This window comes from Dicentrarchus labrax, unplaced genomic scaffold (assembly GCF_905237075.1).
Source record: "Dicentrarchus labrax unplaced genomic scaffold, dlabrax2021, whole genome shotgun sequence".
Lineage (NCBI taxonomy): Eukaryota > Metazoa > Chordata > Actinopteri > Moronidae > Dicentrarchus > Dicentrarchus labrax.
Window position 1 is genome coordinate 29,831,747 of NW_026136704.1, and position 24,789 is coordinate 29,856,535.

The 24,789-nt window shown below is 40.4% G+C and overlaps 1 protein-coding gene across 9 annotated transcripts in view; it reads left to right on the plus strand.

Annotated features, from left to right (window-relative positions):
• The window catches only part of mark4b (MAP/microtubule affinity-regulating kinase 4b), a 51,855-nt gene that overhangs the window by 8,376 nt on the left and 18,690 nt on the right, over nt 1–24,789 (plus strand). For all 9 annotated transcript variants that reach the window (XM_051398585.1, XM_051398587.1, XM_051398586.1 and 6 more), the window contains exons 2-10: nt 7,690–7,887; nt 8,918–8,971; nt 21,016–21,064; nt 21,176–21,241; nt 22,216–22,286; nt 22,921–22,977; nt 23,234–23,470; nt 24,212–24,331; nt 24,573–24,672. In XM_051398585.1, coding sequence (XP_051254545.1) covers nt 7,690–7,887; nt 8,918–8,971; nt 21,016–21,064; nt 21,176–21,241; nt 22,216–22,286; nt 22,921–22,977; nt 23,234–23,470; nt 24,212–24,331; nt 24,573–24,672 — 952 coding nt within the window. The remainder of the gene's footprint in view (nt 1–7,689; nt 7,888–8,917; nt 8,972–21,015; nt 21,065–21,175; nt 21,242–22,215; nt 22,287–22,920; nt 22,978–23,233; nt 23,471–24,211; nt 24,332–24,572; nt 24,673–24,789) is intronic.

A 24,789-nucleotide genomic window follows, 5' to 3' on the forward strand; every position in this document is an offset into this window, starting at 1 on the left:
GGAGACTTTTAAAAATGTCTCTCAGAGCATGCAGTGACACAGGGTTTAGGAAACGGATCATTACAGAGAGAAGACTCAGTCTGTGTAGAGACAGAGAGAGAAACCGTAGTCTAGCCAAGGAGTGACTCAGCTCTTTAATCCGCTGCTGTTGATCCAAACAGAATAAATCTGACCCTTACTCAGCCTGCTCTGATGATAACAGCCCTGCAGCGAATGATACACTGAGTAATGTGGCAGATCTCTCAAGGCGAACAGAAAGCATCTGTCCTGCACCGTCCAGACTGAGGAATCCAGTTACACTTTGCATACTGGAGCCGGATAATGTCAGCGTGGAGGGGGAAGGACGCCTTTTACCTACGACGTCGGGTAGTTGTCCTCAACTTTATGTCTTCTGTCTCATGTTGGAAATAATATTTAGATGTTTTAGATGCCAAGGAAAGCATGCTGGTTTTTCCACCTCAAGGTGTTTCACTGTAAGAGGGTGGAGGAAGCATCATGGTACAAAAAAGAGGCATTCATTCAATATTTTTCAAAAGGAAGTTGAACAGCCTGCCTTACATCCACCGGATGATTGAAGTCTGCTAAATTAGCTAATTCAAGTTAATTTTCTGATTAATTAATCCCTATTAAATGCATTTAACAGGCTGAGGAGAGAAACCCCAGGATTGCTAATGTCATGAAAATACTCTGGTGATTACTGTGTTTAACATCAACTCAAATGTTTGGCTGGCGTTTTTTTTTTGTAATGTTGGAGCCATGATAAAATTAAAAAAATGCTAACTTCTCAAGTGTAATGAGGGAGTCAAATGAGGCTGCTCTGATTTGAAATATAAAGTTGAGTTTTATAATGTACCTTTGCTATTGGTGCAGTATCTGGCACATGTAACAGAAAGAACAACAGCATTCAGCCCACCCTGGGGAAATGTACAGTGCATACAGTACATGTCAGCGAGAGGAGCCTTACAGCCAAAATGCTCTGACTCACAGTCTTGTTAATGGTTATTAGCAGGAATGAGTGAATGAGTCTGACAGAAGCTGAGGAATGTCTATCACTCGCTGTGTTGCTTTAGTCGTCTGCAAATTTTCTCTAATGAGAAACAGAATCAGTACAGAAACGTTACTGATGTTTTAATTATCGGCCATTTAAATTGTTTGAGAGGGCTGGATGGAAGCTCATGTTCATTGATTATGGCTTGTGTGACAGTATGCCATTTACACTCCCTCTAAAAAGAAGTCAATTCTAGCTTTTAACCGTTAATTATTCTAAAATTCAAAGACATTTCGGTCCAGTATAACCATCTTATTCATCATGTTTCTGTTGGAAGACTATGCTGTGTGTCAGTGATGTTTGAGTAAGGTTTACTTATTACATTGGTATTTTGGCTTCATTAGTGCGATTTACCACAGTTTTATGTAGTCGGTCCTGTAGGTGGAAGAAAGCAGAGCCTTGAGCTCTAGAGGTTCACTCATATAATCTGTGTGACGATAATTTATGATAATTTCTATGACATCTGTTCCTCTGAATGATAATGGCTTGCAGATTTGCTGTAAAGTTTTATATCCTTTTAATCAGACTGAATCCCTTTATTTACCAAGTACAACTACTATCAAGGATTTTTAGTGCTAAAAGCTGGTGCACATTACTGCAAACTAGTACATAAACACTCTAAACACGCCTAATAGCCAGTTAGCAGTTTTTAAAATCTATTACTTGGAATGAAATGCTTTGTGCTTTGTGAAAAATCCAGATGAACACGAACATAAAGAGCAAAGCTGACAGAGCCTTTGGCTGCAGAGTATCAGGCAGCCTGTCTGTCATGGTCACTGACATGTTTTTCTGGCAGCTCCCTCTTCCTTGTCGAGCCTGCCAGGAAATGCTTGCTGAGTGTTGCAGCGCAACATGTGACACCTCTGCTGTCAGTACTGTGACATTTCTGTCTCCCTGGACGGGAAGTGACGCAGGTTAAGTTCATGCAACTTCCTGCTTCTTGTGACACATGCTCCTGATTGGATGACTGAAATGTGAGAAGTTCATGCAGGGAATGCAGAGTTATTGATATGCTTGAAGATGTAGCAGAGATAGAAGAGAACAATCTGTTGACAAAGCAAAAGAGAAGGGGGATGCTGTGAGACATGGAGTCCCAGTTGGACTTGAATCTTGGATACTGTGGTTGCATGAGAAGCATCTTAGACTGTCAGTCTACCATGATGCCTGTAGTATGCCTGTCCAAAGGGAGCCAGTGGTTTTGTTTTTAAAAAGATGTAATTATAGGCTGCTATGTACTGTAGGTGTACAACAACACTGTCAGTATAAAGCCACAGTGGTAGAAGACTCCTATAAATGCCATTTCACCTTTTCTCAGTTGTTTTCAGTAGTTTAGATATAGTAAGCACACGTGTTCTCCACACTACAGGTAGGATCTTTTCGGTTTGTATCTCTTCTGCTTTGAGACTTTCAGTAACTCCCAATATTAAACCATGTACACCAAAAATAGAATGCTTTAACGACTGCTCTGGGACATGGTGATAAATCTAATCTCCCGACCTCCCCATTGACCACATCCTCAATTCAGAAAGCTTCTAAACTCTCTTTTCCTTTTTTTAATTTTTTGTAAATTGGATAATAAAGTACAGTTCATCACCACAGACTGGAAGAAACTGTACTCATGACATCAAAGTAACATGTTATATAATTTAGCCTCCTTTTTTTATTTTCAACAGTGTTATCTCTTTGTTGTGTTCTGTTGCGTTGTGCAGACATTGTGTCTGCTGTGGTGTGTGATAGAGGAGGTCTGTGTCAGGACACAGCAGTCTGAGGCCACAAGGCCGAAAGCCGCAGCAGCTACAGAGAGGAAGAGGAAACTGAACTCGCACTGTGGGTCATTGTGTGTGCGTTTGCAGGGGATGAGGATGGTTCAGTGTTACGCCATTCCTCTGCTGGGGACAAACGTCACACTTCCTGTCTTTACTCAATACCAGCCCCACACACACATTCAGACCTACAGTACATCCAGGCTGCAGCAGCAGGACACCTCCCTCAGGGCGTGGTCCATTGTTGAAACATGTTTGTGTTCGTCACGCTGCAAATTTTGACCGTGCTGTTGTCTCCCCTCCCTTCACTGCTCGTCCATCCTTATTTAAAACCATGATAAAACAAACACATTTGCATTTTACAATAGAAGAATGGGAAAAAAACAACTAATACAATGACTGCAAGTGATATCCCCGTAGCTTGGAGTTGTTCACGTATGGCCAAGAAGCTAAAAGATGAGATTGTGAGTTTATGAAATCTCATGGTTGAAACAGAATCACATTCACATATTCAGATCAGAAGAACTGTATCATACCAGATTCATGAGTTTCCATTCATCCATTCATGTGCATTTTTATTCAACTCTACGCCCACATAGACCAGCACAGATAGATGATAGCTGCTGTACTGAACAGTTGATGGAATGCCAGACATGTAAACATGCATGCCACCACATATTTTACCAAACACATGTTCTTTTTATACTAAGGAGGATGTAAAAATGAAAAGTCACTTCTCATGATTTGTAACTCTAACTCATGATTGATTGATTACCTCTGTGATGTGCCTCAACTTGTTCAACATTTCTTAGTTCACATATAAGATGGAACCAGAAACACCAGATCACTGGTGTCTAATGCCAAAAAAAACTAAATAGGGAAAGGGAATCTTGTTTTTATTATTTCTAATTACATAAAAATCTGCAGCCTTGATAAACCGCATGTCTGCTGAGACTTGCGCAGGAAAACTTAACAGACCCATTTTTGCTTGTGTTTTAAATCAGCGGAAGGAACAGATACAATCTTGGTCTGTTTTGCTTGCACATGATCATGATCAACACCCTGCAGACATGTCATACGGGTCTGCCTTGAGAGCTTTCAAAGTTTGGATCAACACGAGAGGCAGTCACAGTTTTTACTGTTGTTAACTTCTTTTTTGTTGCTGTGGATTTGAAGCAGAAAAAAACAGTCTTTGAATTTGTCTTAATGTCTTATGTGCACAGACATTTAATTCTGGATAGATAAATGGGTAGATGGATGTATGGATGATACTTGTCCAATCACTGAGTTAGTCTTACTAACTTTTGAAGTTCAAAAAACAACCTTGGTTCAATCTTTAAAGGTTTTTAAATCACCTTTTTTTCGGAGAGGTTTTTAACAGGTTGGAGAATCTCTAAGTTGTGCTAGGAATGTGCCATATGTCAACTGAAGCTGACACTTGATGAAAAGTGACATCGACATGCACATTCATTATATTTAAAGATATGATAAAATGATGCTTCTGTTGTTGACAGGTTGATTGTTTTCTGTTTCGTGCGAGAGCCGTCTCACCATCACGCTCACATGTTTGTGAAATGACGTCAAGCTTTCATTCCTATCAGCCACACAAGAATTTAGAGGAATAAGCTATCTATTGACTGTGCTTAGTCAGTGACAGGAGCCAGCTTGGCGACAGTATTGCAGAGTAAGTTTAAGGTGATGGATTTACCCCAAAATGGATTATCATCCTAGCAAAGGGAGTAAAAAAAAAAAACCTTTCAGGATATTTTTGCTTTGCCACACTTAATAATGGAACAGATATTTGGATATACTGTATGAATATGTATTTATTTTATAACCATCACAGGGTACATAAAAGCTTAATGGTTCAGTTAAATAGATTTGTTTTCAGAATCACCATGGTGAAATGAATGTGGATATTTAAATTGATCAGGATTTTCAGTTCAATTTACAAACCCAAATTCTACCGCCGTGGATTCAGAATCCAACATTATGTGTTTAGCCTCAGTTAACGTCCATCCCATCAGCCCCAAGAGTTTCACCAGCAGCAGACTCAGAACAAGAGTTTAGGACAGCAGGGCGACTTGTGAGATGCAGGACATGATCACAAAGAATTGAATTTCTTTCACTTTGCAAGGACAAGGTGCAGCTTGTTTGCTGAATGTGCAAATCACATAGTAAGAGCCCACACACACACACACACACACACACACACACACCACACACACCACACACACCTAACCATCCATCTTCTATACCAAATGTCACCCTATATGTATAATGATGTGGGGTGCTTTCATTCCCCCCACCCAAATACCTCTGCCTGCCCCAGTCTGCAGGCAATAGAGACCCCATCACACCTCGTTCCACCACACACACACGCACAGTCACACACACTCCCATAGAGGCCTCCTCCTGAATGAAACTGCGTGATAATCAGAAAGAGTGGGTGAATCGATGGACTGCGCTCCTTGAAAGCAGTATGTGGGACGGGGGGGATGGGGAGGTGTGATGGAGGGCTGCATGAAGCTCAAATTGATGTGAGGTCGCTGAAAATGAAGATAGCGGCGCGAGACAAAAGAAAGGGCGGGTCTAGGCATGGAGAGGAGAATAGAGGGAAGGGAGGCAAATTGATTTGTCTGGGGGATGGGATGAGCCCAGAGAGAGAGAGGAGAAGGGGTGAATAAATGGGGGAAGGGTGAAGAAGAGGTGAAAAGGAAGGTGGCGGAATAAATTGGAAAAGGAACATATTCTGCTGCAGGCTATAGCACTATGAACCTCTGTAATCCCTCAAATGTGAATATAAAATCCTTAAAAGCTGCTCCAGTTTGTGTTTGCTTTGTTTCTGTTCCAAGCTCAGTGTTCATCGAGCTTCGACCCTTGTTGGACAACTTCATATAGAGTGATGAAATGTTTAAAAGGTGTACTTCTCTTATGTACTGATTCACATTACAGTCATAAAATAAATCAGAGTTCACACACTGTTTGCAATGTGCAAAAAGCCAAAACATTTTTCTATAAGCAACGACCTAATATTGACTCAAACTAAAGTATTAGTAACACAGTGTGCGTGGCTGCTGATCTCCATTGTAGCTTCAGCTCAGCTTTTGTTGACATTTGCAGTAGTATACATATAACACACATATAAAGTAGACACTTAACCCTATGATTCATAGGGCAACTTTATGGTTGATATTTATGGTTTATTGGAAGTGTTTTCACATGGAAATGGACTTTGAGGTTGATGACTAAATGGTTGGCTTTGCAAAATCTTGTTATTCCAACATCAGAAAAACAATTTACACCTTTTAAATACTTTGCATTACTTTACATTAACGTTTACCTTGCTTTTTTGCATTAGAGTTGAATATATGTAGCAGCATTAAATGGAGTTTATTATTGGTATTGTGCAGTTTCCTCTGCTGAAAAAAAAAAAAAACATCTGATCCTGTGATGTCACCACTGTGTTTACCACATCGGGTGCATATCAAGGTGATGTGGTTTTATGACGTGTGTGTGTGTGTGTGTGTGTGTGTGTGTGTGTGTGTGTGTGTGTGTGTGTGTGTGTGTGTGTGTGTGTGTGTGTGTGTGTGTGTGTTGCTTGTGTTGAGGCCTCGTCATGAGTTGCACAGTTTCTCATAGAGCCCTATATATACCCTAACCCTAATGCAGCATTGTGCAAATAGCTGCAACACCTTAACCCCACTACTGACTCTGTTTATATACTGACTTTACGCGGTCAAAGCCGGAACAGACAGGAGAAATAAAGACCCTGAGCTGGATTCACATCCACAATGTCGTGTCATTTGATCTCTTTCCCTTTCACTGAGAATTTGACCTCTTCCAGAATTGCAGTGATTGGACAGATTTCTTTGATGTCTCTCAGTGTTAAGTCTGTTTTTAGTCACTCTCTGGAGCATATGCACTTTTGTTTTGGTTGATTTGATCCAAATATTGTTAGTCCATCTCATGTTCCATCAAGTAATGGCCCTAAATTCGTTTGTATTTGTCAGTTGTCATTGAAGAAATGAACAACCTCTAAGTCTTGGTACCTTGTACAACCCTTCCTCACTTCTAATGGGCCTGTGAGCCTCTAATGCTTCCTGTTCTTTCTTATTTCCTTGTTCTGAATGTCATCGCCACTACAGATGTTCATGCTAGTTTGTTTCCGTGGGATATTTCTTTTTCTGCTCAGTGCTCGGAGGAGAGCAGATGGAGGGATTAGAGATTGATGCTTATGCAGCAAGACCTCAGACCTTGCTTGACCTAAAGGGTTCAGGTAGGGTCAGGCTGAGTGTCTCCATTCTCCAGGGAAAAATAGCTGCATATTTAAGATGGTACATATTCAGGCCTGTGCAAAAATCGGTGAATGTGGGTTTGGTATGAAATATAAATATATGAGTGATTCACATAACTGTTTATTCTCAGCTCATGTTGCAAAAGTTTGAAATCAGAGCTCGACACGTGTATCAACAGAGTGTGTGGCGTTCAGGGTAGATCAATGTGCCGATGTCTCCTCATGTCCTACAGCCACAGCAACACGTGTCTGACACCGGGGACTTCACAGCCACACATGTATGTGAGGAATGCAGACTATAACGGGTCAGATGAGATTAATATGGTTCATTCATGGTTGCATGGTCACCTTTGGGGGGGGGGGTCTGGTACCAGGCTGCAATCACATGACTACAGGACCAGAGTCAAGGTCACAAGGTGTTTGCTCTGATTTTGTATCACTAAGGGGAAAAGGATCCCTTTAATTTAGTACATTTACATAAACAGGTTTAGGTTTCATATGAAAAATGGATTTATTCAAAATGACAGCCACTGTGTTCAGTTATACTGATGGTTCCTCTGTCTCTCTACCTCTCTCCACAGCATACCTCCCTGTCGGCCAGCCGCTCAGAGAAGGGTACCGGCTGGTCGAGCCGCTCGCTTGGTGCCCGATGTCGCAACTCCATCGCCTTGTGTTCAGATGAACAGCCACACATTGGAAACTACCGGCTCCTCAAAACCATCGGCAAGGGGAACTTTGCGAAGGTCAAACTGGCACGACACATACTGACCGGCAGAGAGGTGAGTTTAAAGACACAGGAAGGAAGAGACCACAAAAAAACTGTCTATGACTGCACTGGAAGTGTCAATAAAGCCATGCATGTGGGATTGATGAGGCTGAAGGAAAAGGGTTGACGGGTTGAAGAGGACTCCTGGGTAAATACCGGGGTTAGGCAGCGAGATCACAACAGTACCCTGTGACTCAACCCACAGATGGGGTTTTAAAGGTCCCATCGAGTTCAGAGCACCTTCTGTTGGCTTTTATAACCATAGCCAAAATCTCTCTCATCTCATGGCACAGTCGAGACCTCAAACACTTTGAAGGGAGACAGTCGCGTTTTTCTTTTGTGTGGGTGTATGCATGTGTGTTGAAATACACTGTAGTCTTTCTTCTCATAAAATCCTGACCTACATTGGTTGAGCTGATAACTCCATCAGGTTCAGTAGAAACTTTGCGTGTCTGCTGCTGGCTCGGTCATGTGAGGGCTGTTTTTTTTCCACCCATATAAAGGAGAGCACATTCATATATCTGTGGTTTACAGTGATAGTTTGACGTAGTCTTTGACCGGGTCACCACATGTTGTTAAGCCTCTTATGCAAGTCTTGTTTGTTTGTTTAGTCTGCCTCTGTGTTCTTAAAGGTTGTGATAATACTGTGTTGTGTACTTTTTTCACACTTTAGGGTGGTTTAATTAGCAAGATTAATCTTATTCAACATTGAACAATGGATAATGTTAATGCTAAAACTGGTTTATCTGGTCTAAAAACTGGACTAAACCCACCAAACTCTGTATGATTCCAACTTCTCAGTTGTGAAGATTTGCTGCTGTTCTTTGTCTTTAATTTATAGTAAATTGAATATATGTTGGTTGGACACTTTGGGCTGCAGGAATCTTATAAACTAAATGATTATTCTGGAAAATAAGATTAATTGACAATGAAAATATTGGCTAGTTGCTTTAACATCTGATATTTTGTTTTAAGTGTGGACTTAATATGTGTTCTTTATTAGATTGTTTTTATTCATTTATTTTTCTATTTTCTCCTCCCAGGTTGCAATAAAGATCATCGATAAAACCCAACTCAACCCAACAAGCCTGCAGAAGGTGAGTGAAATGTTACTGTGTGTGTGTGTGTGTGTGTGTGAGAGAGAGAGAGAGTGTGTGTGAGAGTGGGTGTGAGAGAGAGTGTGTGTGTGTGTGTGTGTGTGTGTGTGTGTGTGTGTGTGTGTGTGTGTGTGTGTGTGTGTGTGTGTGTGAGTGTGTGTGTGTGTGTGTGTAGACTTTTGTGCGTCACAGGAAAAGAATGATTGTAGAAGAATAAAGATGGAAAACAAAGACAGGTGATAGGGTGACTTTTTTTGGCTGAGTGCATTTTCAGCTTACATCAAACTTATATTCTATTCAAACTCTTATTTCAGCAGACATTCGGTCACATGATTTTTCAAGTTTTTCAAGTTTTCCTCTGCCACCTTATCTACTTAACCTCTGTAACTTCTAACTCTAACTGCATGATCTATTAATGATATTATGACCCTGTTCTCTTATTCTAGGGATTTCACAGTCGGTCAGTCTGATGTCTTTTAGTTTATCTGCATGTGTGTTGCAGCAGGAGAAGTCATTGAGCACTGTAGCATCTTCACATGTTGTTTTTGCCTCAGGATATAACTTGCAGATGACCTGTGTTTACAGCAGTTGTTTGAACTTTGACCCTTTTTGATTGTAATACTACTGCTACTGGCTATAGGTTAAGAGCTGAAACAAACTACATCAGTTCATGGAGGATGTGTGAAATATTGAGACAACAGAGACGTTTGTGCACAAGCTTTTATTAACGCAGCATAGTTTCATAGAGACATATAGAGTTCTGCTTTGAGTCAGTAAGACATTCCCATCATTCGTCCACTGGAACTAACTAGGTTAAAGGCTTGGAGTGATGTACGTCACTGTATGCTTGTCTAGTGACATCTAGGGTCATGTATTAACTACATGTGTTGCATTCATGGCCCTAATGAGATTAAGTTCTCTGCTGTCTGAACTTGGCCCGCTGCGGTGGTGGTGGTGGTGGTGGTGATGTGTGTGTGTGTGTGTGTGTGTGTGTGTGTGAGATGCATGTGTTAATTGAGACTGATCTAATGACACAGAATTGAGTGAGAAACATAGCCTCAGGCCTGGATACTGTTTTTAAGCAGATAATGCTGCAATGTTTTCTCATCCAGCTTTGTTGGTGGAATATTCATCTCTGGAAATAAAGCAGTATTTCAGTATTAGTGGCGGTGCTGTTTGTAATTAATGCTTCATAAGGTGTAATATTTATTTTCCTATTTTCTGCATATGTTTTCTTTTTCTTTGCTTCTTGTGGAAAACCCTGTAACTGTATATTGCTTTTATTAGTTTTTTATGATGTCAGTGCAGCTCTGATAGTTGTACATAAAAAAGCTAATCTTGCATCATTCATTTTAGGGTTGCAGTTAACTTTACTTCTCCTTATTGCTATTATTTTTCTAATTAATAGATAATTGTTTTGTCTATAACAAATCATAAAAGATTCCCTCTTTTTCTTCAAATATCTTGTTTTGTCCAACCAACAGTCCAAAGCAATGATAAAACAAAGAAAAGGAGAAAATACTTGCATGTTACGAAGAAAGTACCTGTGAATATTTAGGTATTATATTTTCGTTTTTGCTTGAGAACTGACTCAAACGATGAATTAATCGTTAATCAAAGTAGTTCCAGAGTGTGTGCTATTTTTCCCCACTTTTGAACCAGATCTCTGTTGGTTTCGCTCTGTGTCATTTAGTTTTAACCTTGTCTGTAGTTTGTATGATAAAGTCTGTTCTCACAGTTCATACAAGTCGCTCTTTGTTCGACAGGGGCTCTGCTGACCAAACTATGGCCTTGTGTGGTTATAAGTTTCTCGCGTCATCGAGATCAATACTGCATCACACACACGCACACAGCTACCCTATCGATGTATACTCAGCGTGTTAGCTAACTAGTCAGGGCTGTGTTGGGACTGTATTGATAACACAGCGTTGGGTTATTGATGGTGTCTGGCTTTATGCAAAAGTTGGTCTACCTGGCCTAAATACTGGCCAGAGCAGCAGATTTATCACTCTGCTGCCCCGACTGTGAACGCCAACAAGAAATTAAAACAAAAGACTCCCATTTTAATTAGCTTTTGGTTTTAATTTTCATCATTCACCATTCTTTAGTCAGAGGACTGGGAGTCCCTTTTAAAAGAAACTATAGTTGTGTCTCTGCAGGTTACACAGTTTGAAGAGTATTAACATATCTGTTACATAGCTACCTCTTTTAAAAGGCTCTGCTCTGTTTTATTTCTTGTCCCGACATTCTGTTTATATAAATAACATCAGATAACAGCATGAATATGATGGTTTTTTGGGCTCATTTAAAGCAAGCTGATACAGATGGAGGTTTTTTTCACAACCAGACATTCCCATTCGCTTCCTGACTGAGGCAAACAAAACAGTCTGTTTACAATTCCTAAAAGGTTCTTAAGTATAAACCTATCAATGGTCTACAGTAGCTGCATATTAAACTTCTAACATCTGCCCAACAACAGCCCTTGAATTGTCTGTAGCTCTTGTGTGTAAAATAAAATCGTATCCAATAGTGGCTGTAAAATCTAAACCTTTTTTTACAACAGCAGTTCTATTGTACACATTTCAACCCAGTTTGGATTCTGGTCAGGAAATAGATACTGACTGCTGCTATGCAACATTGCACATATGACAAAGAGTGGAAGTGTTCATGGCCAAAAGGCTGCACATTAGTTTGGATTCTGCCAACAGCTAAGGTTGACTTTTTTTTAGTGACTTATTCATCTGTTATAAAGTACAGCCATCATGTCACTAAACCCATTTTTCTGTTATATTCTACAAAAAAACGCACTTCACAGCACAGTTAACGTTCTGTCAGTGTTATCACCACCTGATAAACTATTGACTCTTTTTTTTTAACAGAGGTGAAGCTGGGGTGATGGATGTTTGTGTGCTGTGTGCTGTGTGCTGTGTGTGTGTGTGTGTGTGTGTGTGTGTGTGTGTGTGTGTGTGTGTGTGTGTGTGTGTGTGCGTGCTTCTCTCATGAGAATACAGACCTTGTGGTATACAGCAGTCGTGAGATTCACCCTTTTTTTTTTCTCAGAACATCGTTTGCCTTCTGTTCGAACAGTGAGATGCCTATTTAATTACACCATGAATCTGCTCTTCAGATCTTTAAGCAAAGACCTTGGTTTAACGAGGCTGGTACAGTGCTGTGTGTTTGTGTGTGTGTTTGTGTGTGTGTGTGTGTGTGTGTGTGTGTGTGTGTGTGTGTGTGTGTGTGTGTGTGTGCACGCTCTGTGTGTGGACGCTCTGTGTGTGTGTGTGTGTGTGTGTGTGTGTGTGTGTGTGTGTGTGTGTGTGTGTGTGTGTGTGTGTGTGTGTGTGTGTGTGTGTGTCCTGCAGCATTGTGGTAGTAGTCTAGTACTGCATAGCGCAGCGCTGGGACTGCCAGTTGCGTCCTGTCCTGTCAGCATTTTTGTAGTTAGTGTAGGACACTATGCATGCTGCCAGGTGACACTGTCTCTGTCGCTCTCTGTCTGTCTGTCAGTCCGTCATTTAACCTCTGCCTGTCTCTCTTCCCTGCCCAAATTCATCCTCAATTTATCGTTTGGTCTATAAATTGTTAGAAAACAGTCTAGCCTGTCTGCCTGTTTATATGAGGAGTTAATGTTCTTGTACATCATTTAAGAGGCGCAACTTATAATTATTTTCATTATTTGTTTTGATTAGTTGATTAATTGCTGATATACGTCAGAGAAAAGCTGCAAATCCTCCTATTTTGGTAACTGGAAAAGTTCATGTAATATCAATTTATTGATTATCAGAATTGTTGCCAGTTAATTCTCTATAATTAATTGTCATTTCAGCACTACTACAATCCATTTTACCTCTCACACTATAGTATATTTTATATATATATACATATGGTTATGTGGTATATAAAATCTAAAATCTAATACTTAAAACCATTTTATGAAGGTGTAATGTAATAAGTTGAAACTGAAATGTATTTGCTGATTAAATAACTGGCTTTAAACATGTGAGGCTAGACATTTTGAAATACTTTATAGAGGTATGTCAGGAAATGTCCAAACTGCTTAATTGTCTCCACGGCCCACTGTAGTGTTATGACCATTAGCTGATGTGTCCTTATTTTTGTCTTTGGATAAAAACATGCAGCTTCAGCTGACACTGGAATGTATTTGTCCAACATTGATCAGACTTTTGTATTTCATGGAAGCTTGATTTATTTGCTTCAGTGTACCTAATGGAAATGCACATCATTTGCATTTTAATTTTCACAACATTGATATTCTAAAGATGTAGTATTCACAGTTGGGTTGAAATAGAAACACCCAGTAATTTCTGTAAATTCTTTCTTTCTCTTCACACTCTGTTACGCCTCAATCTATATTCTGTCAACTTTGTCGCTCCATTTCTCTCTCTCTTCTCCCCTCTCCCCCCCCTTTTCATTTTCTCTTCAACTCTTTATTTTATTCTCTTTATTGTAGCCCTGTGTCCCACTTCTCTCTCCTTTCTCCCCAGGCGTTGTGTTGCAGTAGTAGCTCTACTGTAATTGCAGCTGTACTCTGCTCTCTGTAGCACTACACTATGTCTCCTAAAACTATTTCAGGGATGTTACAACTGTGACGCTTTAGTCTTTTGAAAAATTCGGACTTTAAAGTGTGCAAATTCCCAGCTACAGCCAAGTAAGGGAAATGGGTCATCTTTCAGGACACAGTGTGGTTGTTTGATGTGTCTGGCATTGAAAATGGGTGTAAACCATGCACGTGCAGATGTCCTTGTGTATAACTTTTATTTAATCAGGCAATCTATTGTTGACGTACAAGATACAATCACACGATTGATGCAGGTACACATTGAGTCATCATCAAAGGTTTCATCGAAATCAAACACAAACTGCATAATAACATTGTTCTATTAAAGTGTCGTAAAAACAAATATTGTCATCTATTGTCGCACATACCAACTAAAGAGCGTTTGGTAGAGGGCAAATCTCTGCCAGTGCTGTGCAGCTCTCCAAATTGCAAAGCTGCACCCTCTCTAAACAGTTAATTCTTGTTAACGATTTTCCTTTGGGTGTTGATTTTCTTAGAAAAGAGTATATAAATCCATTTGCAAAGGTGTTTATAAGCAGAGTTTGAATTCCTGATGTCAGACTATCCTGCTCATTGTCAGAAATAGATTAACTGATTTGTCCAATAAATCTCAGTTGAATATCTTGTATTTTTGGTATTACATTACTAAAAACACACTGTTGTCCTGTCTCATATCTTAAAACTTCATAATCTTATCAACATCCTGGAACAAGTGTTTTTTTATACACTCTTCCCTGCAGTGTGTGTTGTTGGATAATCTGCCAGACTATGCAGGGCCCCATCAAAAGCCTGGTGTTACTTTGAGAACAGGAGAATTTTGTAGGCAGTCATCCAATGTTGTGTATGTGCACAAAAGTAAAGTGTATGTGTGTGTGCATGCAGGGCAGTGTTTAGGCCAACATCTAATGCTGGGAAGTGTGTTTTGTCCCTCGCCCAGGCCCCCTCAGCCAGGAGCCGAATTCCAGACAGGCAAACAAAAGGGGCGGCCAAGTTGGAGTGGGGGTGTTATTGGGGCCTTGGCATAGGAGCAGGGACCCTGAGAAAGACAAGATACAGAGCAGAACCGAAGGGAACAGACGGTGTGTGTGTGTGTGTGTGTGACTGTGTGTAGGCCTACGTGTATGATAACAGGCGGATAAACTCACAGCCCGACACGGTCCCTGCTCTGCCTTTTGTATGCACGTGTAATGCCATTATCTGCATTGCTATTGTATGCAGCATATTGTCCCTCTGTGGGTGTCTGTGCATAATCATATTGTTGCTGCTGTATGCATTGTTGTTGTTATTGTGCCAGTACGTAAAAGGAATAATTAGACAATAAAGGGACAAGAGGGTGGACAGAACAAGAGCAGAAGGTTTTCCCACAAGCTCATCTTCAAAGCTTGATGCCTTGCCTTTGTCTTACACTCTCTGCTTCCCCTCACTGCTCCTTGTTTGGCCAACAACTGTAAGACTACATATAATTCTCTTTATTTAATCAAGCTGAGTCAGGGTTCTTATGATATGGGTCAAACAGCCAGCTATATGAGGCCCGAATTAAACTCCTGCTACACTTCATTAATGATTCAGTGCCTCTCATCGACAGGCCTGGGAGCTCCAATTACTGCTGTACATTAAGGGAATGGAGGGCTTGGAAGCAGGGGGGGTTCATATAGTGGGGGTTTTATTGGCATTATGTAGAAGGGCAGCTCTCCCAGCAACGGCCAACAAAGAGAGAAACGGGGTCAAAAGTCTATTCAGATGTTTCCCGGTGACAACCAAAAGAGCAGAGGGAAATCCTTGAGTAATGTTGCTCATTAGTGTCCCAAAACATTCTGCAGGACGCAGTTTGGTTCACCGCTGTTTGCCTTTAACCCTGCTAGAGAGAGACTTATAGACTGTAGGATCTTCCTCAGATCTTCAAATACATGTCTGAAATGTCTCTGGCAGAAGTTGAAGGTAGTAGAGTGTTTGGTTGTTCATTTACTTTAGGTGTTGGAGTGGGCTTGTTTTGAATTCTCTGTTGAGAATGAGACATAAAAGTGGGACATGCCAAATGCTTAGGTCTCATGGTATAGTCTAGGGTAGTGTAAGTCTTCTTTACTTTGATCACATGATGTTGGAGACTTTATTCTATTAAAAAGTGTTGCTCTGGTTTCTTACATATTGAAAGTGTTCTGAGCATTAAACATTATTTTTGATTTCCATTTCAGTGTTGGATTTTCCCTGTTGATAGCAGCACTTCAACACTAGCTGGATGTGTGTCATACATTATCATACATGCTTTAGTTATATAACCAAAGTATCATGTTTACATTCTTTTGTCCATTTTGTGATATAAAGTGACATTGGAAAGGTTTTCTCTGTCTCGTTACAGGAGACTACTGTCGTGCATTTATTAAAACTTACGTTGTTGACTCTGTCTTGGCTTTCCAGGTTTACTAGAGATGCTTGAAAAGAAAGATGAACCTTTCTTCAACTTACGTAATGTTGTCTTAAGTGTTGTGCAAAAACTGTTTAATCCTACCAGAACAATACTTAGCGTCAGTGTCTTAGCCAACTTTTGTTTACCTGACGTATACGTAGCACCAACAATCTCTAGTGTTTTGTCCAAATGGACGGGCTGTGATTGAGCTGTACCTTGCTGAAGGGCACTATGCCAGATATTGTCTTCAGTGAAGAGGACGTGTACTTGTAAGCCTATAGGTGCAACAGAAATACAGTTTTGCAGTAAGTAATTGCCATACGTAGTGAAGTGGTGCAAAATGTTTCATCTGAACTGCAGTCAGTAATGGACTGTGTCTCATTCAGAGTTTACACACACACACACACACACACACACACACACACACAGAGGGTTATTCACAAGAGGTACTCTGACGTGGGAGTAGAGAGAGAGAGGCCTGTGTATTCATTCGTCTCTCTCATTCTGTTGTCCTTTTGTCTTTCACTCTCTTTCCCCCCTTTCCTCTGAATTTCTCTGGTCTTATGATTGTCTGCGGCTGATAAGAGGAAGTGTGTGTCACTTTGTGTAGATACAGTAGTGTTGTAGAATGTGACGTGCAGTAGAAATGTGACAGGGCCGGCTATTTAAATATGGCTAGCTCATTTCTCTGTTTCAACATCTTTGTTTTCTTCAGGCTCCCTCTCTCTCTTTGTGTGTTTGCATGAGCGTACTTGTGTGTGAAGAGGAGAGAAAACACGGATACACGGCCTGGATAAACAGGTCAAAGGTCGACAGACTGGCAGGCCAGACACATGAATCAAACCCACACTGCACCACTCTCAAAGTGAGAAGGAGAAAAGGGGGTAAATCCTTGTAGGAAAGCTGTGAGAGCTCTGACTTAGCGGTTGATTAATAATTCCTGGCAAGGACGGAGAGAGACAGAGGATGTAAATGCTCAGGAGTTGATGAATGCTGCCTGAAAGTAGTGAACAGAGAGCAGGAGAGATAACGGGAGTGTGAAGGATGCTGTCACATACCTGAGAAAAGTGGCTCATAAATATTTGTGTTTTCCCTCAGGAGAGTTTAAAAGGATTTTCTAATGTTAAACACACAATTAGATTACCGTAATCCTTTAAGACACAGAAACCTAAATATTTTGTGATACGCGGACTCCAGATGACAGCAGCTGTGTGTGGGTAGGTCTGTGTGTGTCTGTGTGTGCAGCTCCTTCCATGTGTTTGGCGTTCCATGACTTCCCACAACCCCCTTCAGCCCCAGGGATTAATACCTGGGTCGGGTTGGCATGGCAACTGTGACGCTGGGCTATTGCCATGGGAGAGAATCGGGAAGAGAGAGTGAACGTAAGAAGGCCGGAGAGTAAAGATATTCTGTTGACTCGGTCTACAAATGCTGCATTTGTGCATGATGGGACTTTCTTTTTTTTTGCTTTGTATGTTTGTAATCTACACAATGCACCTAAAAGTGTAATAAGGTTGTTTATTGCTGCCCCACAGCACAACATTACAGCATTATGAGCTGAGGATTGATTGGACTGTTGATCAATACCAGTGACTCAACAATTTCCTGGCCAGCTGCTGAGGTTTCTGGTAGAAATGTGGGAGAGGTGAATGAGAATAGTGGAGAGAGAGAGAGAGAGGGAGAGAGAGGTGAATGGGTGTATAGGAGAGATAGAAGGGGAAGGAGGAGAGGCTTAGCCGATAATTCTTCTTAAAGCTCAGATGAACAGCTGATGCACCATGCACTTAATTCAATTACACACACTCCCAGTGGACTTGTGTGTGTGTGTGTGTGTGTGTGTGTGTGTGTGTGTGTGTGTGTGTGTGTGTGTGTGTGTTTATGACGCTGTCACTTCCTTTTTTTAAGAGCACTGATTAGAAAAACTGAAAGAGATGAATAGAAACTGATGTATTTATTACCAGCCAGAGAGTTTATTGTTTCTCATCAACACAATGTAGTTCTTCTTCACATGAAGGTTTTTAAAATAATGAGCGGGATCACCGCAGCTGTGCACGTCTGCCTTTTTTATATGAGGAGTTAATTTCCCAAACACTAGGACGGCAACTAATTATTTTTATCGATCAATCTGTCAGTTATTTTGCCCACAACACAAGGTCTTTAAAAGTCTTACAATAGAGACGCTGAAACTAGCTTTTCTTTTTTGAGAACTTGAACAATTAATAATCAAAATTGGCAATTTATTTATAATAAAACACAAGTTCATCATATATATGAGTTATTGTGTGTATTTGAATGTTTAATAATAGAAATACAGTGTGGCCAAGTCTGTCAGTGAGTGTGTGGGAGGATGTGTGTTTGCGTAGGTGAACTAAACTTGTCTTTTTCCTCGGGGTCCATTGAATACCAGGAATCTGGCTCTGCTTATGTGTGTGTGTTTTCACAGATATCATCATACACGCAGCGCCTCAGGCGAGTGTAAAGTTATGTCATCATGAAAGTGTTGTTACTTCACAGTGAGAAAGCAAATTCCTTGAACACATGGCTCCAGGGAAACTCAGATTTTGTTTTAAAAGAAGTTCGACACAAGAAATTAAGCAGGAAGAAAAACATATTCCCTTATTTGAGCTGCTGCTGCTGCCATCTTTGACCGGTCGCACTGTCAGATCTGAAATATGATTAATTCAATTCAGTATGAATGTGAAGTCAGTCAGCCCTCCCTTGATGAGTAGGATAAATAAAGGTGAGAACATAATGTCCTATTATGGTAATTAAATGTGTAGTACTATAGTCTGCACTCTGTTTTTGCTCTACCTTCAGAATGTTATAAAAAACCTGAATAAAAAAATAACCTGAATTCTGTCGTCTTTGCATACACTTGCAGTTAGCTCACTATGTTAATCAGTCAGTCGGTATAATGTCTCCCTCTGTCTTACTTCTTGTTGAACACAAGCAATTTCATTAAATGTGTGTTCGACTCACTGCAGCTCCTCGCATCAGCACGACTAAATCTCAACAGACAGAGAGAAAAAAAGAGGCTGCTGCGTCGTTCATCACTCCATCGTTTCACACATGGCAGCTATACAGTCTAACATAACCCAGTGTAATCTAAGCCTGGTGCATTCAGGAGTGTAGTAAAATGGAACCTCATTGAAAGCCAGTGTACTCTTTTTGTGTTGTGTTTATTTAGATCAACAAAAATCAAAGAAAAATTGGTTGTAAGATTGATCTTAACACATCGCGTTAAATCATTTAAACTTGAAATAAAGAAATAAGATATTTGCAAAGTGGGTCAGTAGCAATGTGATGCAGTGTGCTTCGTACTGAGCTGCGGAGATTTACAGAGATCCTAATGTCGTTTACAAATAAGGAAATGTAACCAGAAGAACATGAAAGGGATTTTATGTAGTTTTATATTATGCCAACAGAGATGGAGAGTTGAGGGAGGAGTGCGTCTCCCAGAGCAGCAGAGTGTCAGCTACAAAAATGAAGGCATCAGTAAATTCCTGCTTTTGTATTCTTGTTGTGTTTTTCTCTATCTCTCCTCTTTGTCTCTTTTTTTCTGTGCTTTCACTTTTTTCACTCGTGTGTAATTTATTCCTAAAGAATTTTGAACAAGGCAAGTTTGCTGACAGGATTATGAAGCAATAATGAGATTCAAACACTGCGAATACAAAACCAAATGTCAGTTTCACGACTTGCTGCCTAACATTTTACCTCCTTTCTTACTTACTTATTGTTTTATTGTCTTTTCCTCCCTCTACGCCCCTCATCTCCTGTGCATTGTTAATTTGCCTCATTTTCTATTTCTGCTTCGGTTTCCTGCTGACACTCTGCTCTTATAATACACTTTTTGTTTTTTGTCGTGCACTCAACATACAGACTCAGTATAGCGCATTTTGCCTGCAGGTCAGAATGTCTCACTTTGTCACTAATAACCAAAACAACTAATGATGGATGAATGGCTGGATTGCATTTGTTTGACACTTCACAGAAGCTGCATGCCGACCCTTAAACCAGACCCAAAACTAACATATGTTAGTTTTAAATGTAATTTCAAGGCTCTTCTTTACACTGACTTGAGACTTCACGTGATATTTTCTCATTTCTGTGGTGGAATTATGGTTCAATTTACAGTAATAGCATCTAATGTTACTAACATCTCATAACTGCCCATCAGCATGTTCCACTGTGATGCATCTGGTCATGGCACTTTCCCTCTGTAATCTTTTAAAATGGAGTTCAGAGACAAATACATTACTTTAATTAGACAGACGGAGAGAGAGACAGCATTATAGTGGCAGGATGAGGCAGCAGTTTGGAGCTCAGTGATGGATGGAGAGTGGGGTGGGGGTGGGGTACAGAGGGAGAGCACACCCAGGGGAGGAGGCCCTACTGTCAGCCTAGCACCAGTGAGACACTCCCTTGGGTGGCCCGAGGTCTAGAGGTGGTCGGAAAGATGAGGGAGAGGGTGTGTGTGTGTGTGTGTGTGTGTGTGTGTGTGTGTGTGTGTGTGTGTGTGTGTGTGCGTGTGCGTGTGCGTGCGCGGATAAGATGGATGAAGGGAAACTGTGTCTATATGCCAGCTGTGGATTGTATGAATTAGGTGAAGAATAATTCATTTGATGAATGAATGAGAAATAATTAAGATGAAGATGTGAGGACGTTGTTCGTCTTTTCCAAAATTCAACTGAGGCACAAAGACGAGCATTTTTTTTTTTATTCACACAAGTTTGATAGTCTATTCTAGTACAGAAGATTGATTTCAGAAGCCTCACAGTTTGAGAACGACTGGTTTAACATAACCATTTGATTTTTAATGTAACAACATATTGATGCCAAGATAATGCTGCAGTAATTGTCACTTTTTTGTTTTGTCGATATTAGTTCAAGCCATATAGCAGTTAAAATTGCCATTATCCTTTATATTTTTTGTATTTTTTTTTACATTTGAACTACCTATTTGTGAAATATTCTCTATAGACCTATGTGTACTCTTATAATTGAGATCTGACAAGATTAATGGACTCTGACAATAATTTTCTCCTTTAAAATTTCTTTCAGCTGTTTCGGGAGGTACGCATCATGAAAACTCTCAACCATCCCAACATAGGTGAGTTACACTCCAGAGAATCATCTTGTGTGTTTGGAGACGTTGAGTGTACAGTATGTGTGTGTTTCGTGCTGTCCTTTGTGTTAACCTCTCTTCCTCTGTGTGTTACAGTGAAGTTGTTTGAGGTGATTGAGACTGAGAAGACTCTTTACCTGATTATGGAGTACGCCAGCGGAGGTGAGTAACATCCCCACCACCCTCAGCACCATTGCCAGTTATTGAATGGTGCCAATTAGATTGATTACTTTGGCTGAAGTACACACTGCAACCAATGAACTAATTCATTTAGGGTATAAACGGTTGACTTCAATCCCTTTGTCTCCATTTTCATTAGTGAGATCTCATGTTTGTCTTTGTGTTAAACCACTTTGCTTAACTTCACAAACTGTTTTCTCTACTGTCTTTCTTTGTGCTCTGTGTTCAACGGTTTCTTATACGCTCTTCTATTTTTGCAGCCTCTCTATTTTTCTTTCTTTTCCTCTCATGATCCCTTAATCTCCCTCTGCTGCTCTCTCTGTATGTAGTGTGATCTCTTACTTGCAGTACCTAATAAGGAGGCAGCAGCTCACAAGCCGACATCCTGCTCTGTATAACTCAAGCTCGGACTGTTTTACCATATAGGATCTCTAGGGTCAATTGTTTGACTGGAGTGCAGAAACACACACACAAAATAGGAGACTTTCTGGAATGTGATTCAAGTGTCCAAGACACTGAATATCGAACAGCTGGGATTAAGTTTTGGATGTTAAGAAATTTCTACATACATATATTCCATTTGACTTTTCAACTTTACTGTAATGAGCTGAAAAATCAAACCAGGAAGAAGAAACATTTGAGATCATAGACTAACTTATTGGACGTCATGGATAGTTTTTTCTTTCCCACACACGGCCACATAAGCTGTCTTGAACCGGCAGAATATTGGAGGTTTTATAAACCTGGTGTAGGAGATGAAGCAGGAAACAATGCAGTGCTGAGCACTGGTGTATGCAGAATGAATAAGCACCAGAACTGTTAATGTGAATTAATTCAGTTGTTAGCAACAGTTTCTAGTCATATATCATTGGAAAGTATATGGAACCAAGTGACCACTAAATCACTTCCATGCTTGCATAAACTACAGCAAATCTCCATACTCCTTTTTCTTCCAGGCGAAGTGTTCGACTACCTCGTGGCTCACGGCAGAATGAAGGAGAAGGAGGCCAGAGCCAAGTTCAGACAGGTCAGTAAAATCACATACCTTACCTCACCTGTCGGCCTGCCCCCACACAGCAGCTGTTTTGTTCCTGGTTTAGGGGAAACCTAGATAACATGCTTTGTGACTCCCCACTCTTCCCATTCATTATACCACTGCATTGTGAGCCAAACCTACAGCTTGACCAATAGTCTGACCAGGTGAAACCATGAAAATTCAGTCACATTCTCGTTAAAATATAATCTGAATATGGGGTTTGCACCGTACCAGGTGTGGACATCTGACAGCCAGCAGTACCTTGTGGTTGGAAAACAAAGCAGAACAAAATAAGAAAAGAGAGAGATGAAGAGGAAATATACATTTATTGAATCACTGAAATCTGAGCAGTTTGACAGTTCATGTGAGTTATTGTTTATAGTCGCTACTTTGCTTGTAACTGGACAGTGTGAACCTAGAGCAGACCAATACTGAAATGCAATAAACTTTACCACTGCGGTTTAGATCAAATAAAAGAAACAGTAGGTGCACAGCAAGAAATTCTGTTTGTTTTTCATAATGTTGTGTTATATCGTTGGTCAAGGAGGGCATGTGAATAGAGCTACCATTTACATGTAATTACCTTTCTCCATTTGATGTCTGTTTTTCTCTTCCCTCTCCTCAGATTGTCTCAGCGGTGCACTACTGTCATCAGAAGAACATTGTTCACAGAGACTTGAAGGTGATTACACAATGTTAGAAGAAAAAGAGTGATAAGGGTCTATGAAGCTTCTTCAGATAAATATCACATCATACCATATCATCATAAACACGTATTAAACAGACTGCGTGTATTCAGTTTACATATATTAATGAATGAGATAGTAACAAACGTTGACTTTCTACAATTCAATCATGAGGTTACTGAAATGATGTTACCTTTTATTTATATGTGCAATTGCATAAGTTGATTTTTATGTCTATGTTGTTTCGTGCAGGCGGAGAATTTACTACTAGACGCTGACTCCAACATCAAAATAGCTGACTTTGGCTTCAGTAACGAGTTCTCTGCAGGCAATAAACTGGACACGTTCTGTGGCTCCCCGCCCTATGCCGCCCCAGAGCTCTTCCAGGGGAAGAAGTACGACGGTCCAGAGGTGGACATCTGGAGCCTGGGTGTCATCTTGTACACTCTTGTCAGCGGGTCATTGCCCTTTGACGGACAGAACCTAAAGGTGGGTGGTGTGGATGCTGTTAAGGTGACTGAAAGCTCCCATGAAGAGATTTTTTAGGTTTTGGCTTACTGCAGTGAGTACAGTGAAAGAAAGAACTGTAGCTTTATTTGTGCTTTGTTGTTTATTCAGTTATTGTTATCAACAAGTGCTGACACATTCAGGCTTAGCACGTTAATGTGAATTGTTGTTAGTCTTAATGAACTTAATGGTAATGATAGTGTGATATCTAAACATCAAATAATCATTAAGGCTTCATCACTTTTCTAATGTAATCATTTTAAAGGGGCCCTGTGGAGTTTTCTTGTAAACAAACAAAATTTATATTTACATCCACAATGCATAGTGTTTCCTTGACGTTGAACAAATGTATTGATGTATTCTCGATTCTGTAAGTATTTTAAATCCTGCATTGTTTACTAGCTTGCAGTCTTCTTCCCAGGCGTTGTTGGCGCATTGCGGGACGTTAAGAGCACCTGTTGGTCAGTGGATTAGTGTGAGACCATTAGCAGGGATGTGTGTCATGTCACATCCCCTGCATGTCTGCATGTCCTCGTGCACATGCACAAGAAACATAGAAAAACTGCTCCACTGCGCTACTAGAGGTCAAAAATATTTCAGATCAAATAAGATTTTACTTAAAGACAATAAACAGTATTTAAATATTGCTTGGTCATGATTTTTAAATGGATTCAGTGTCCCTGTAGCAGAAACTCATTGTGTATCAATGTGTGTTGTGTTCAGGAGCTGCGGGAGCGTGTTTTGAGGGGGAAATATCGTGTACCCTTCTACATGTCTACAGACTGCGAGGGAATCCTGCGCCGCTTCTTGGTCCTCAACCCCGCCAAGCGCTGCTCGCTGGAGGTGAGGAGGAAACTTTACCAAAGCATTATTGAGAGGCACATACAGCACACACTTAAAGCATGTTCAAAGTGACCACATTGGTGTATAAATATCGAGCTGGACAATTCAGTTAAACAGTTACGGTGTAATTGTCCTTCATGTCTAATGTCTGTTAGTGATCTTATCCTTCTAGGACAACAATAATCTATTACAAGATCAAACAAATACGTTATGCCTCTCTCTCCTTCTCTTTCCTCACCAGCAAATAATGAAAGATAAGTGGATTAATGTCGGCTATGACAGCGAGGAGCTGAAGCCTCACTCAGAGCCTGTGGAGGACTTGAATGATACCAACCGCATTGGTGAGAAAGACGCACCTTTTACTGTTCATTTATTAACTCAATCATTGATCACAGAATGATTAACTGATAGCCATCTGGTGATGAGAACAGTAACTATAAACAGAAATGTTCAGTGAG